Source organism: Delphinapterus leucas, chromosome 15 (assembly GCF_059928025.1).
Source record: "Delphinapterus leucas isolate spDelLeu-1000000601 "Yukka" chromosome 15, BTC_Dleu_Yukka2, whole genome shotgun sequence".
Lineage (NCBI taxonomy): Eukaryota > Metazoa > Chordata > Mammalia > Artiodactyla > Monodontidae > Delphinapterus > Delphinapterus leucas.
The window spans coordinates 47,501,513-47,516,818 of NC_143143.1; the positions used below are offsets into that span (position 1 = coordinate 47,501,513).

Consider the following 15,306-nt stretch of genomic DNA (forward strand, 5'->3'; position numbering starts at 1 on the left):
AACTAGTTGAGTACATCTGCTTTCAGGATGAAGTCTGAAGACCAAACTCTATTTTTAGAGCAGTAAACTACATTCCAAGCTTTAATGCTGCACACAAAGAATGCTCAGAATATTCTTATTCACAAGTTGTGTCTCCTTGAAAGACAGCTCTTGAAAGCAGTGGGGAGGGAACTTCTGGGAAAAGGATGGGAGTTGGGGATAGTGTCTCCGGACTCAAGTCATTAAGGAAAAAGAAAAAAGCCCATAGTAGATACAAAGCAATAAAAACCAACCAGACACACTTCCTCAGCACTTCTCTCTGGAATTGGTCATTTAAGGTCTATCACGTTTGTGCCAGTAAAAGAAAGTAGAGAGTGACTGTTGTCACATCAGGTAAGAATTCACTGTGTAAGGGCACAAGGTGCGCTCAGCCAACATGCCACCTCCAGCCCCAACTCTACACACCCCGAGCAGCACAGTGATGATGCAGAAGACAAGCTGAGCCTGCAGCTGAATGGATCTGTATTCTACAAAATATACACATCATTCTGGGTTGTTTTAAGGAAGTTCATGTGACACTGTTAATAGATTGAAAAATATAAGTTACTTAGGACTCAACAATTTGAAAAATAAGGCAGAATTAACAAGAGAAGGGAAAATAGTAGGGAAAGGAATATCCGTCTCTTCAGATATTTATGGTAAGTTGTAAGATTGTGAGACACTCTTGTCCCGCTCTCCAGGAGGGAAATTGCCCTGCAAACAAGGTAGCCCTCCTGCTTTCCATATTCCTCTGAGCGCTGAATTCTGCAGTTTCGTTCATGCGGCAGGATGCAGCAGACCCACCAGGCATGCAGCCCACACCTGACCGCTGTCGAGTTGCTGCTGCCCCCAACCATCTTTCTCTCAGAGAGGATAATGTGCATGTAGTTGTTGAGATGAATGAACAGATAATGTCACATCATATTATTTCTACATTTTGTGTACGTCTTGGGAAATACCTAGACTTTTATTTTCAGAGTTTTAAGGTTCACAATTTCAATATCACTTTGAGCGTTTAATTTATACAAATCTCTTCAAAAATTTATAACAGACTTACAAGCTATAATCAAAAACTACAAAACATGAAACTAAGAACTATAAAATGTCTAATTTGCCGTTTGCTCTTTCATTTCCCAAATCCTCAAAAAAAACAAAATCCTCTATTGGCTTAGCAAATATACAGAGCCCCTTCCATGGGCCAGGCTATATTTTAGGTAATGAGGGAACAGCAATGAACAGATAAAACTCCTCACCCTCGTGGAGCTTTTGTCCCAGTGGAGGAGACCGGCAATGAATGGGATAAAGGAGCAAAATGGATGGCTGGTTAGATACGGTAAGGACATAGGAAACGTTGAGGCAGAGAGGGTGGTAGTAGTGAAATTCAGGTGAGTGGCCAGTGTAAACCTTCCCCAAAAGGCGGCTTTTGAGTAAAGATCTGGCAGAAATGAGCAAGTGAACCACCTGGGTGTTGGATGGAAGAGCTTTCTGGGCAGTGAGAACAGCACATGTAACGGCCTCGAGGCGGGAATGTGCTGCGTGGTTGAGGAACAGCAAGGAGGCCAAGTGGAGACGAAGAGGAATGAGCCAAAGGAAAGGCAGGAGGATTCCAGCCAGAGAACAAATGCAGCCCACAGCATATGGGGCATTGTCGGATTTTACTCTGTATCTATTATGGACTGAATTCTGTCCTCACCAAATTCTTATCTTAAAGCCCTAACCCCCGCTGTGATTGTATTTGGAGGTGGGGCCTTTACAGAGGTGATTATGGTCAAATGAGGTCATAAGGACAGGGCCCTAATCCAATAGGACGTCTTTATAAGAAGAAATGCCAGGGATTTGCACACACAGAGAACAGGCCATGTGACGACACTGGGGAAAGACAGCCATCTGTGAGCCACACAGAGAGGCCTCAGAAGAAACCAGCCCTACTGATGCCTTGATCTTGGACTTCCCAGCCTCCAGAACTGTGGGAAAATAATTTTGTTATGGAAACCCTAGCAGACTAATATGCTGTGCTAACCCTCAATTATCTTTGAGAAGAGAACTTTCTGCTAAAGAGTAAAACTGATCTTGAGCAAACTTAACTAGTTTAACTGACAACAATACTCATTTTGTGTCAGCCCAAAAGGAGCTACTCATCCTGCAGGTACTATATTTGACTTAAAACAGGTGAGCCTACAAATTAGTCATCCAAAACACAGCTAGCAAGTCAGTCCAGCTAGTTTTTTTCATAGGGGCAGTTTAAAAGCAGCTCTCACAATTCTTTTATTTTTGTCTTTTAAGCATAGAAGAGTTCGCCTTTGGCTGGTGTGAATGAAGAAGATGCTGTACCTCCTTCTTCCAGCCCTATTTCTTCCCCAAACTGTGCTTCCTCTGTAATCTCTTACCATCTGCCTTCAAACAAAACTGCCTTCTTAACATCACAAGAAATGACAAGGGGGAAAGCATTTGGCTGCTTTTGGAGGTTTATTATTCTGAACCCTGAAAAGGAAGAAAAAGAATCAAGTGTTTATCCTTCCTTTCTTATATGCACTTTATCGTGGAATACCAAAAAGTTGAGAAAGTTCTTTATAGAAGAATTCCAGCTGTTAATGTATTGACAGTGATAGAATTAGGAAACCACCCGTTGGTAACTCTTGAAATAATGGGGTCTAGGCAATGATTATCAGTGGCTGCTAAAACTGTTGCAGAAGCTTATTGCAAGGTTGACAGGCAAGGAGACAGGAAACACAGCTTAAATTTGTCTCCCCATCTGGGGTTCAGTCAAAGTTTTATGAGTTAGGGGAGGAGGGTTGGTGTGCAGAAGCACTGGTGGGGCAGGTTTTTTATTGTTATTTTTTCACATCTTTACTGGAGTATAATTGCTTTACACTGGTGTGTTAGTTTCTGCTGTATAACAAAGTGAATCAGCTATACGTATACATATATCCCCATATCCCCTCCCTCTTGTGTCTCCCTACCACCCTCCCTATCCCACCCCTCTAGGTGGTCACAAAGCACCGAGCTAATCTCCCTCTGCTATACTGCAGCTTCCCACTAGCCATCCATTTTACATTTGGTAGTTATGTCAATGCTACTCTCTCACTTCGTCCCAGCTTCCCCTTCCGGTGGGGCAGGTTTTGATTGGAGGGCTTTGGAGCTTGGCCATTTATGGTAAGGTGTGGTAGATGGGCTTCAGCACCGGACCTTCCTGGACAGCAGACCCTTCACTTCTGAAAGGGCTCTGGAGTTCAGGTTCAGGTCAGGCCCTTGTCCTTTGGAGGGGGGTGGGGGGAACAGCTTTGGTTCTAGGTTGTTTGAGGTCCAAATCTCCTCTGCATGCTTCAGCTGCATGACTTGAGGTTTTGTTCTGTTGTCTCTGGAAAACAACTCAGTATCTTTTTAGAAACAGGATAGGCCCAGTCTGGGACTGGTTCTGTGGTTACAAAACCATTAGGCAAAGGTTGATGGGAGGATCGGGCTGCCACCATCTGAACCCAATGGGCCAATAATAGTAACCGCACTGAAAGATGATCACAGATGTTAGGGCCATCTGAGCACACACCATAGGCAGAACACAGCCCCACCAGAGGGAAATTATTGCCGAAAATGCCCTTCTAAAGAAGGTAGCTGCGACTTTACTCTGGTGAGGGAATGCAAGGGTTGCCAGATTTTTCAAGAGTATCTAGAAATCAGGGTGCTTGTATGCAATTTCCCCATTTTAAAATATTTTCTATTAATATTTTTAGAAGTTGGAAACACTGTGTGGTTCAAACCAAGCAAACTTGTCAGCTCTCCCTTAGGCCCAACACTGCCCTCCAGTCCTATTTGCCGTCCAGTGCCGTGGCCTCCAGAGAGCCTGCCCCACCTCCTTGATCCACATCCATGCTCTCTCTCTCTCTTGACTTCATTAGCATTTGTGGTTGGATATCTGTGGTACTGTGATTTAGCATAAGAAGTACATATTTGTTCTTCCTTCAGGGTTCCTGACTTACAGCTCCCCAAACCCTTGGAATTTTCTAAGTGATAATAGCAATAGGAGCATCTTTTGTTATAATATTTGATCTCTAGTCCTCAGTTTCTGAAATCATTTCAGAGCCGTAAAGGTGAAATGGGTATCTTGTTACTCATAGCAAGCCCCTTTCAAGCACACCTGGGTTTATTTTAATGAAGTGACTTTTGGAAAACCCCAAGGTAACCTAAGCTTGGGGTCTGGTTACCAGGGGAACCAACCATGTGACTAGAGGGTTGGAAATTTCAGCCCCACCCCCTGACCTATGGGGAGGGGAGAGGGACTAGAGACTGAGTTCAGTCACCAATGACCAGCAATGTATTCAATCATACCTATGTAACAGCGCCTCCATAAAAATCCCCCGAAACACAAGGTTCAGAGGGCTTCTGAGATGGTGAATGTGTGGAGATTTGGGGAGTGGTGCCTTCAGAGAAGGCATGGAAACCCCAAGCCTCTTCCTACCTTCCTTGCCTATGCACCTCTTCTCTATCTGACTGTTTCTAAATTATATCCTTTTATAATAATGTAAACTGTTTTCCTGAATTTTGTGAGCTGCTCTAGCAAATTAATCAAACCTGAGGAGGGGGTGGTGGGAACCTCTCATTTATAGCCAATTTATAGCCATGGGCCAGAAGTGCAGGTGATAACCTGAACTTGCGATTGGTATCTGGCATGGTGGGGAGACAGTCTTGTGGAACTGAGCTCTTAACCTGTGGGCTCTATCTCCTGGCAGATGGTGTCAGGACTGAGTTAAATTGTAGGACACCCAATCAGTACCCACAGAGTTAATAGCTTGGTAGTGTTGGAAAACACATTGGAGTGTTATACCCTCTTAGTGTATGGTCACGTGCCTTTGTTAATGGTTTTCTAATCATCTCATATGGACTTACTTGTCTTCCCAACAACATGACATGTTCTTAGAAGGTAATTTGCCAGTATTCTACCACTTTGGTTTTCTCTGTAGCACCCAGGCATGCTGAGCTGATTGTTTTTGAGCCATCGAAGGTTAATGATACAGCAAGCAGGGATATACAAAGCCCTTAGTAGTTAGCAAATACTCAGCAATTGTTAATTATTGTATCAGTGAGAGCAAAACAGCAGCATCAAAAATATTGGCCTAAAAATGTCCATTTTCTTCAACCTTACCTTTTAGCATGCAGCTAATTTTTCATTAAAATATCTCGTTCTATTTTTGAAGACTATCAAACATTTCAAATAGAATTACCCAATTCCGGGATATCAACTAATGTGTAATAGATATTGTGCTGCATAATGTTTTGTGCTATGGCTATGTGTTTGTTTGAATAATAAGAATCTAATGTGTTGACACGTGCTTTCATTGCATGCAGTATCTCATGTAGTCCTTGTCAACCTGATGACAAATGCTCTTACAGTAAGTCCCCTACATACGAATGAGTTCTGTTCCGAGAGCGAGTTTGTAAAGTCCACCTTGTTCTTAAGTCCAACAAAGTTAGCCTAGGTACCCAACTAACACAATCGGCTATATAGTACTGTACTATAATAGGTTTATAATACTTTTCACACAAATAACATAAAAAAAAACACAAAAAATAAAACATTTTATATCTTACAGTACGGTACCTTGAAAAGTACAGTAGTTACAGTACAACAGCTGGCACACAGGGGCTGGCATCGAGTGAACAGGCAAGAAGAGGTACTGACTGGAGGAGGGAGAGGAGGTGGGAGATGGTAGGGCTGAAGGATCGTCAGCGATAGGAGATGGAGGGCAAGCTGCAATTTCACTCATGCCTGACATTAGTGCCACAGGTTCTGGTTCCTTGCTGGATTCAATTCTATCTACCCTCTTGAAAAAACGATCCAGTGATGTCTGGGTAGTAGCTCTTTTTTTCTCATCATAGAAGACACAGAGGCACTGGATTGCATTCTGAACGGCTGCTGCAACCTTCTTGTACCATTCTACGTTCGGGTCCTGTGCCTCAAAAACTAACAGTGCCTCCTCGGATAAAGAAAATCCCCTTGCCATTTCCTGCATTGTGTATCTCTGGTTCGCCAGAAGCATTGCCACCAAACAACAGAGTTAGCCTATCCTTTGCTGCTTTATAGCCTGGCATCAGCTTTTCCTCCTTACTGATGTAACTTCGGTCTGGCATCCTCTTGCAGTACAGTCCTGTCTCATCCACATTAAAAACCTGCTCAGGTAGATACGTGCCTTCATCAATAATTTCTCGAAGCGTTTCAGGAAATTCCCAGGCAGCTACCGGGCAGCTACCGTATCTGCACTTGCTGCCTCGCCACTTACTTTTACGTTGTGAAGGTTGGCTCTAGCCTTGAACCGATGAAACCAGCCATGGTTGCCATTAAAAGATGCACCCTCTGATTCTTCACCATGTTTCTTCTTCAAGTCTTCATAAAGGCTTTTAGCTTTCTCTTGAATCACCATTAAGCTGAGCAGGACTCGACACTGATGTGATCCTGCATCCACAGACTGAGAAGTTTCTCCATCTCCTCCGTCACTTTTCCACGCTTCTTCGATATTATTGTTGGCGTCATCGGCACAGCAGACTTCACATGTTCCATGATCTTGTCCTCATTCTTCAGAATCGTGCCGATGGTTGAATGATTCATGTTATAAGAACGAGCAACGTCTACCATCCTTTCGCCTAGCTCCACTCTCTCAATTATTTTTACTTTTGTTTCCATTGTTATCGCTTGGCGCTTCTTAGCAGTACGAGCTACATCACTGCTGCTTTTACGCTTGATTCTGGACATCCTGGGCTTGAAATAAAGATACTATACTACAGTACTCTATACAGTACTGTACAGTAAAGTACACAAAAACACAACCACTTGTAGAGGATGCACGCATGTGACAGTGTACGCCAGACGCATGAACTAACTTATGTAATTACATGAAAACACACGTGCGCATCTTTGAAAGTTCACAAGTTGAAGGTTCATATGTAGGGGACTTACTGTATAGCTATTTTAGAGGTGGGGTCCTGAGAAGTTAAGTAACCAGCAGAGGTTACATAGCTAGTAAGTGCAGAGGCCCGGATGGAATCGTTGTTAAAGATAACTCCAGCTGCTGTAACAAGCAAACCCCAGAATATATGTGTATAGCTGTTCAAACACAATAAGAAGCATGTTTCTCATTCACATAAAATACAAATTGGGGTTTCTGATTGGCAGAGGACTCTCTTCCAAATTATGATTCAGGGTCCCAAGCTCCTTACATCACCTAGGCCTCAGGTCATCAGAGAAAGCGCATGGAGAATGGTTTGTAAGATTTTCTGCCGGGCCTGGTAGTGGCACACATCACATCATTCCATCAGCCTGATTGCAGTCACATAGCCACATCTAACTGCAAAGAAGCCTGGGAAATATAGTCCAGCATTGTGTCCAGGAAGAAGAGATGGCCCAGAATTCAAGGTGCTCTGATCCTGTAACCCATGCACATAGCCCTTATGATAAACTGCCTTTGTAGATTAACTTTAGAATTGGACACTATATGTTGTATGCTACATGCACTTTCTTAGCCACTGATCAATGAAAAAACCGTTGTTTTTTTCTTTTTAAAGGCAGAAAACCAAACTCTCAGAATTATGAAACCAATGAATAAAATATTTCCAAGAGCTTTTTTTCTGAGCTGTGTCTGTCTAGATTTTATGTCCCTGACCCCACCAAAGGAGGATAATAAGTTGTTTAAGAGAATCTTCCCTTGACTGTTGTGGCAGATCTCAAGCAACTCTCCTGCGAGTGGAAAGGTGGATTAAAATATAACCACTAAATGAAGGCTTTGAGACTTTCAAAATTAAATTGTGCGCTTATAGTTTTCCTGGAAACCACAAAAAGCAGTCACTAAGGTGGTCTCAAAAGATTTAAAGACACGAGTATGAAAGATAGGAAGTCTCAGCTACTACTTAGATTGTGATTAGGATATCAAGCAATTATATAATTTCTGTATTAGTTTTTTCTTTCACTTTCTCATTTTGAAGTCTTCAGGCTAAATATGTTATTATGCAATGTATTTGGTTTTATAGAAAGATACAGCCCTAGGACTATTGGCTTTGAATAGACAGTTTAATTTACAAGGTGATAGTTCTTCTAGGAGTGTTAACCTCAAGGATCTGTCCGGTCACTCAGGGAATTAGCAAGAAAGCAGAGAATTCTAACTCCAAGGCCGTTGGGTCCCATTGGTTTGGCACTGTTAGCAGGATCTAAGGCTCTATCTCCATTCTAAAAGCATAATCACTTGGAAAGTGGGAAAATGGAGTCAGTCCATACTTTTAAAAAATCTATTTAAAAATAATCTTTACTCTAACAAACTAGTGTGATTGACTTTTTAACCAAACTGACTGGTCACACGAGTTAAAACACCTGAGATTCTTTGTACATAAACATAGCTCTGAAGGGTATACTTTAGTCACTTCTCCACTCAGTGAGCATTTCCAGAGTGTGCCTTTGTGTCAGACACTGACAGGTGCAGGGAATACAGAGGTGAGTGTATGACAAACTCCTGCCTCCAGCTGGCTTTCAATTACAGAGATTCAAAACAAACCAAAACCCGGACAGTTACATCACAAGATGTGAAATGCTCAGCTGGGAGCTGTAGGAGCTAGAAGGAGGGCTTCTAGATCTGGAGGAGGATCCAGTCAAGGACGTCTTTCCCGGAGAAAGAACCGAAAAGGATATTAGAGACACGGAATCCTCGTTAGAGAGGTGTATGAGAGAGGCATTCTGAAGGAATGGAGGGAGAATACCCAAAATGCCGCTGCTCTGGCATCTACCATTTTCATGTGCTATTTCTCATTAGTTCCAAATTCCAATAAAAGTACACTGCTACTTAAATGGTTTTAAAGACACCTTGTTAAGGTCTTATGCTTGTAGGACACCCTAGAGTCTGCACAGTCCTTACACACCCAATATAAAATACTTTATTGCACTTTTAAATGCTGGCATACAAGTTCATCGTAGACAGTGGTGAACTGTCCACAGACATTTTTAGGCTCAAGGAATTCAAACCCACTTCTCCAAAAGAACTTTTAGAGATAAACACTCATATAAAATATTCTCTTAAACAGCCCCCACTGTTTATAATATGATTTGATGCTCCATTGAAATTTCCACAGAAAGCTTCAAATACATCTTGGCTCAAACTTTTCCAGGCCAAGGTTACTTATTTTCCGATGAGTCAGAAGACCATGTTGATTGATGAAACTGGTGAAGTGTTGACATACATTTGGACGGTTAACCATTCTATTCCCCTCAACACCAAAATCATGCCAGTGTGTTTTGTAATTGCAAAATCCCCATTGACTAGATGATAATTTAGGGAAGCAGTAATCCTGAGAAGTTAATCTTAACAACTTGTTTGTCTGGTTGAGTATTTCTGTCTTATGTAAACAGCTCAATTTATACAAATCTCAATGTATTTTTGAAGTATTTTGCCCATGCACCATTAATAAATATCTCAAGACCTTTGTCATCTTTTCCAGTTCTTTTTTTCTTTTCCTTCCTAACTCTCCTTGACATTTTGTGGTTTAGCTCAGTTTATTTAGATGTTTTTCTGTTGTAAACTTGGTGTGGGTAGGAATGTTAGAGGTAAGTTTGGATTGGCCGTCTGTGTTTCTGTAAATCTCAGAGGATTGCTATCAAGTCCCCTGGTCTGTGGGACAGCAGTTTCTTCCTTCTAGTCCTGGCCTTTTCATGCTCAGCAGAAAAATCAGTTGCTTTAAGACTGACATTCCCCTGGTCAAGTTGCAGGCTGTCTGCTTGGACATATGGTCGCTCTTTGATCTTTTAACAATTAATTTATTCTCTGTTGCCTCTGGTGCCTAGACCGCCAGGCCTGCCGGGAAGTCTCACTGGATTCTCTCTGAATCTCTGGGAAATGTGAGGATGGAGTTTCCTGTGAGCTTCACTTTTAGGGACAGATATCTTAAGTAACCTGATTGGAAATTTTCAACCTATTTGTGAACAGAGCCTGGTGTTAATATTTCTCCATCGGGGTCTGCACCATGGATTCATTCCTAGCTAACCCCTTCTCTTAATGCCATCTTATAGAATACAGTTCTGGACCAGGAAGAAAATGGTCATTTCTGCTTTCTTCTTTTTTTTAACTGTGCTAAAATATACATAACATAAAATGTACTATTTTAACCGTGTTGGGTATACTGTGCAGTGGCATTTAGTACATTCACGTTGTTGTGCAACCATCGCCACCGTCCATCTCCAGAACTTTTCACCTTCGCAAACTGAGACTGTATGCCTATTAAGTAATGGCCCCATAATTCTACCTACCCTCAGCCCCTGGCAACCACCATTCTGCTTCCTGTCCTGTGAATTTGACTTCTAGGTACCTCATATAAGTGGAATCATGCAGTATTTGTCTTTTTGTGTCTGGCTTATTTCATTGAGCTTAGTATCTTCAGAGTTGATCCATGTTGTGCCATGTGTCAGAATGTCATTTCTTTTTAAAGCTGAATAACATACCACTGTATGTATAGACCATATTTTGTTTATTTATCTGTTGATGGACATTTGGGTTGCTTCTACTTTTTGGCTATTGTGAATAATGCTGCTGTGAGCATTGTGTACAAATATATGAGTCCCTGCTTTTACTTGTTTTGGGTATATACCCTGAAGTGGAATTGTTGGATCGTATGATAATTCTATGTTTAATTTTTTGAGGAACGACCATATTGTTTTCCACATTCTTGATCCCTGTCCTAGCCATGTGACTGTTTCATGGCTGAGGAGGGTGAGATGAGAGATGAGATAGACTAAGGGGCTTCTCCTCTCTCAGGGAAAAAAATTCTTTGACCTCATGTTAATGAATCCCTGAAAGAATAAAAGGGCCCCATCAACACTGGGCCCTGGGAGTTGTGGATCTGAGCGTTTTGTGCCTGATGTGACAAGGGCTGCTGGGTAGCAGAATTAAACAACACGTCCTCTTCAAACTTCTCCCGCTAGGTTAATAAGACATCACAAGAAATGAAAGATCCACAAATGTGTCTTACTGTGGACTTCTCGGGTATAACATATCCGTACTTATAAGATGTACTAAGATGTACTAAACAGCCTTCAGATGCAATAACAAGGCCAGATTCTGGGACAGGGTGCCCAGAGGCGTGAGCCTGGCGACCAAACTCAGTGATACTCACCTCCCAGGAGGTGCCACATGGACTGCCTTGCCCAGCTCTCCACCCCAAAGTTGACGGGCCTCCCTCCTGGAGGTTACAGGTGGCTTCCTGCCTTGTGCACAGAAACACTAAGTACCCAGAGAACATTTTCTGTTCTCCAGAGCTTTCCAAATTGCTGACTTATGTCAGCTCCTCTAATAGGACTTGTGCAGTGAGACCCAAGAACAGTATCCACCGTCAAACTAAAACCAGGTGGCTTACCTGTTGCTCCATCTAAAGCATATGCTTGCTTTATTTTTGGTTGTGTGAGAGGATGTCAGACCCACCCCAGGCTTGGCCACCTCACCAGCTGCATCCAGCAAGTTCACTCTGGGACTTGAACTCCCTTGCGTTCAGTCCTCAGGAAAAGCTTGTGTGGAGAAGCAGAATCAGAGACGATTACCTGAAGGATATACAGTCCCTCTGTTCTTAGAAACTCTGACATTTATCTATCCCCGGATTAAGCCAGATCATCAAAAAAAGGAATTCCTGGCTGACGTGGTCCTGACCCCTTGTGGAAGAGCTTTTCCTGCTGGCCTCCTTTGAGTGATGCTGTAATGTTCAGCCCTACAAAACTCCTTGTTGTACAACCGCTGTCTTCATTCATCCACTATACACAGTACCTGCTGTGGGTGAAGCCCTACAAGAGGAATGGCTCCTTGGACTCTGTGCCGGGAATGGTTTTCTCCTTTGAGTGGTTGGTTTGTGTGATCCCGTTATACCATGTGGACCCCTGTCTGGTCTTGGCCACTGGGAAGCTCTGAGACAGAGCAGCAGTCTGCCTCCAGCACAGGGACAGAACTCAGGCTAGATTTTGTGTGTTAACTCATGTCTGTCTTTAACTTATTTTTGTAAGTTCTTATTTTTCTTTTTTTTTTCATTGCCTCACTTGAGGTTGTTGAGTGATCTGATTTTTGTAAGCTATTTAAATCCTTTAAGGAGTCAATTGAGGGAATAATCATGAATCTGGTATTCTCAGTTGCTTTTAATGTTCAGAGGACAAAATGTATATCAACTGGTAGTTTTCAGGTAACTGGAATATGCTCAATACAGGTGGCCTTAAAACCACTCGTGTTCTGAGTGTGACTAAACTGTAAGCCCTGTGCTCCTGGGGGCCTGGGCTGTCCCGGTCTCTATCTCCAGCTACCAGTGCTGTGCTTGTCAGGTAGTAGGTACTCAGTTAATATCCCCTGAGATTTGGACAAACAGGATCTGTCTGCACCTGAGTTACCCGCCAGCACAGCCTGTAGATGCTCAGAAGCAAAGAGAAGCCAAGATGCTCTGGTGTTTTCTCCGCCTTTGTCGCACGTCAGGGGGACACAGCTGGCACCTCTAACAGTCTTCCGTCTCCTCCTCTGCAGACTCACATTTCCAGACTCCCTCCCGGTGCGGTAGCTGGACAGTCCGTGGCGATTGAAGGTGGGGTCTGCCGCCTGGAGAGCCCAGTGAGCTGAACCTTCAGGCCGAACACAGAGCATCTGAGCGGCATTTCAGAACCCGAGCTTCGCAGGGTTTTAACCGAAGTTGGATGTTTTATCTTCCTCGTTTTATAATTCCTGTCACAGCCTCGTGCATCGCTCGCGACACTAGTGCTGCTGTAGTTAGCGCTTGGTGACATGCGCATCTTGGGCAGATGAGCGGGACTCTGTGTGTGTGTGTGCGTGCGTGTGCGTGCGCCCTTGCGCACGCACAGTGCGTATGCTTGCTTCTCCTTCGATGAAATAGAAACTCCTCCTCATTGTGTAACCTCAGACCAAGAATGATTAAATCATCTTCCCAAAATGTGTCTTTAACTGTTTACAAGTAAAACCTAAAGTTGCAGGAAACATTGTTGATTTCACGAAGAGGTACCAACTGTCTTTGATATAACATGTCGGAACTGCAATCTACTTGTTGAAATGACTGACAGTGGCCATGCTCCATATGATAACAGTGCTAGTAACAAAGTGTTTTTGTTAGCCAGTTTAAGTGGATCCTATGGTAACTTAAACTGTTGTTCTCATCCCTCATATGGGGCATTTTTCTTTAACAAAGAATGGTTTCAGTGAAACAATCTAGCAGAGAATTAAGGTCAGAACCTTTTTAAGTAATAGTCTTATTGATAAAGTTTGTACTTCTTTCCTCAAGCTTTTCTAAGCTTAAATACTGCATAGCTTCGAGCTGTGTGTACTATATTATGAAAGAATATGTAAAGAGAACATACAGTAATGCACAGTCCTTAATTTGTGTATAATGGAATGTTATTTACAATGTAACACTGTAAATAAGAAAGCAAAATTTATGGGAAAATTCAATATTATCTTTGTTTCTTGTTTAAATATATTTTTAAGATAAAGGAACAAAAATAAAAGAAACATATTACTGGGTATAGTGTGTGACTCCTCTTCTCAGACTAATAAATTATCTTTTGAATCGTAGATTGGAGAGCCGTTTTTTGTTTTTAAAAAGTTACTTCTTCCGGAAATCATACCTTTATGCCTCTTGCTGTGGTTCTGAGTATTCAAAATTCAGTTTCATCTCTATTTAATTAGGCTGGACACCAGCAAGATGAAAGACAAACTTAGTACATGATTGAATGGTCAATACAGAAGTCCCTAAAATTTTCATTGTAATTTGACAAAAAAATAACCAAGGGAAGGCATAAGAACACTTTGCTTTGAGAAATGGTAGTGGCAGCTGAAAAGTCAATGGTTTCAGTTGATAAATTGCTTCTAAATGTTATATTTAGTGATTCTGGAGCCACATAAGAAAACCAAGACTTTCCTTTTGATTTTACATGTAAGAAGTAACTATTAAGAAGATACTAAAGATAGACTCGCTCAGGGGGAGGAAGTTCCCTGCACCATATAATCATGGCTCTGGGCGGTAACTGATAAAGCCCCAGATGAAATTATACACTTGACATCGATGTATGGGCAAATTATAAAGGAAAGACAACCAAAATGGAGTGGGTGTAAATATGAATGCTTTGGGAGTTGCTGACTTATATTCCTCGTACAGGCAATTACATTTGTCTCGCTGTGTTCTCGTAGACAGGTTGGTGCCGTGGTATCTGTTTCTCATTCTTAATGAGGCTGAGAACTTAGTAAGAGATGGGCTGGCTGGTGGGCAGCCTTTGGCTTCAAAAGCTTTCAAAGACCTGTTACCTGTTGGCAGGGTTTTTTCAGGAACTGGATTGGATCACATAAAACTATCAGGACACTTTGGAGTCTGAAAATCATCTGAACTATTTCACCAGGAATGCCATTTCTTTCATCTCCTTTTGACTTTATTCTGTTCATATTTAAAAGTTTGGGCTTGTTAAACACCCCTTTTATGAAGAGATTAAAATGGTCAGTATAAAAGAACACAGCCCCTCCAAAAACAGTTTGTTAGGACTTTAGTCTCCAATTTCTAATTTTTCTTTTTTTTCTAATTTAAGGAATATTATGAAACCAGGATGAAAAACAAGTCAAAGGGTCATGGAGGCAAGAAATCTTAATTATAAGATCAGATGTTAAAGAAGAGATACTGGAACCAGAAGGTATTGACAGATATAAAACCAACTTTGTTTCACACAAAAGTAGGAAAGATAGAAACAGATAAGAATGTAACCTCATTCCCTAGTCTGGCCTATATCACCAAGACTCTGAAGCTGTGTTTGAAGGTACCCAATTTTAATGTGGATGATCCTAACTATAGGCCTGTATTCTATTTCATTTTAAGGCCTGAGCGTTGGATGTTTGGTTCTCTTGGGTACAGTTAAGCCTGGCCTGGATGCCTCAAGGCTGTCACTGTGATCCTGCTCTGAGTTTGGAAACAGGGGTGTCTTCCGCACTTGGTAAGGAGGCGGAGGGTGTGTGCTCTACCCTAAGGAGTCCCTGTGCTGACTGACAGGTGTGGCAGCCTTGTCTGGGCTCTGTCCTCGCTTGTCACCTCTGCCACCTCTCCCTGCTTCCTGTGTGTCTGCCTGTGGCGAGCCATTTTCTTATCGTCTAAATGCCTCTTCTAAATGTGAACTTGAACGCAGATGCCAACGTCTGTTAGAACTATGTACGAAGAACATATAAACAAGCCCCTGAAGCTAGTCTGAGATGCTTGTCTGTGAGCAAAATGGATGAGTTTTAGTTTATAGATGTAAGGATATCTCTTTTG

At 42.2% G+C, this 15,306-nt stretch overlaps 1 protein-coding gene across 6 annotated transcripts in view; it reads left to right on the forward strand.

Annotated features, from left to right (window-relative positions):
- The window catches only part of TASP1 (taspase 1), a 238,846-nt gene extending 225,227 nt beyond the window's left edge, over positions 1-13,619 (forward strand). For 5 of the 6 annotated variants that reach the window (XM_089896558.1, XM_089896556.1, XM_089896557.1 and 2 more), the window contains one exon: positions 12,534-13,619. In XM_089896558.1, the coding sequence (XP_089752684.1) occupies positions 12,534-12,567 (34 nt within the window). In that variant the 3' untranslated portion in view covers positions 12,568-13,619. The other variant, XM_089896555.1, reaches the window with a different exon arrangement.
- The last annotated feature ends 1,687 nt before the right edge of the window (positions 13,620-15,306 follow it).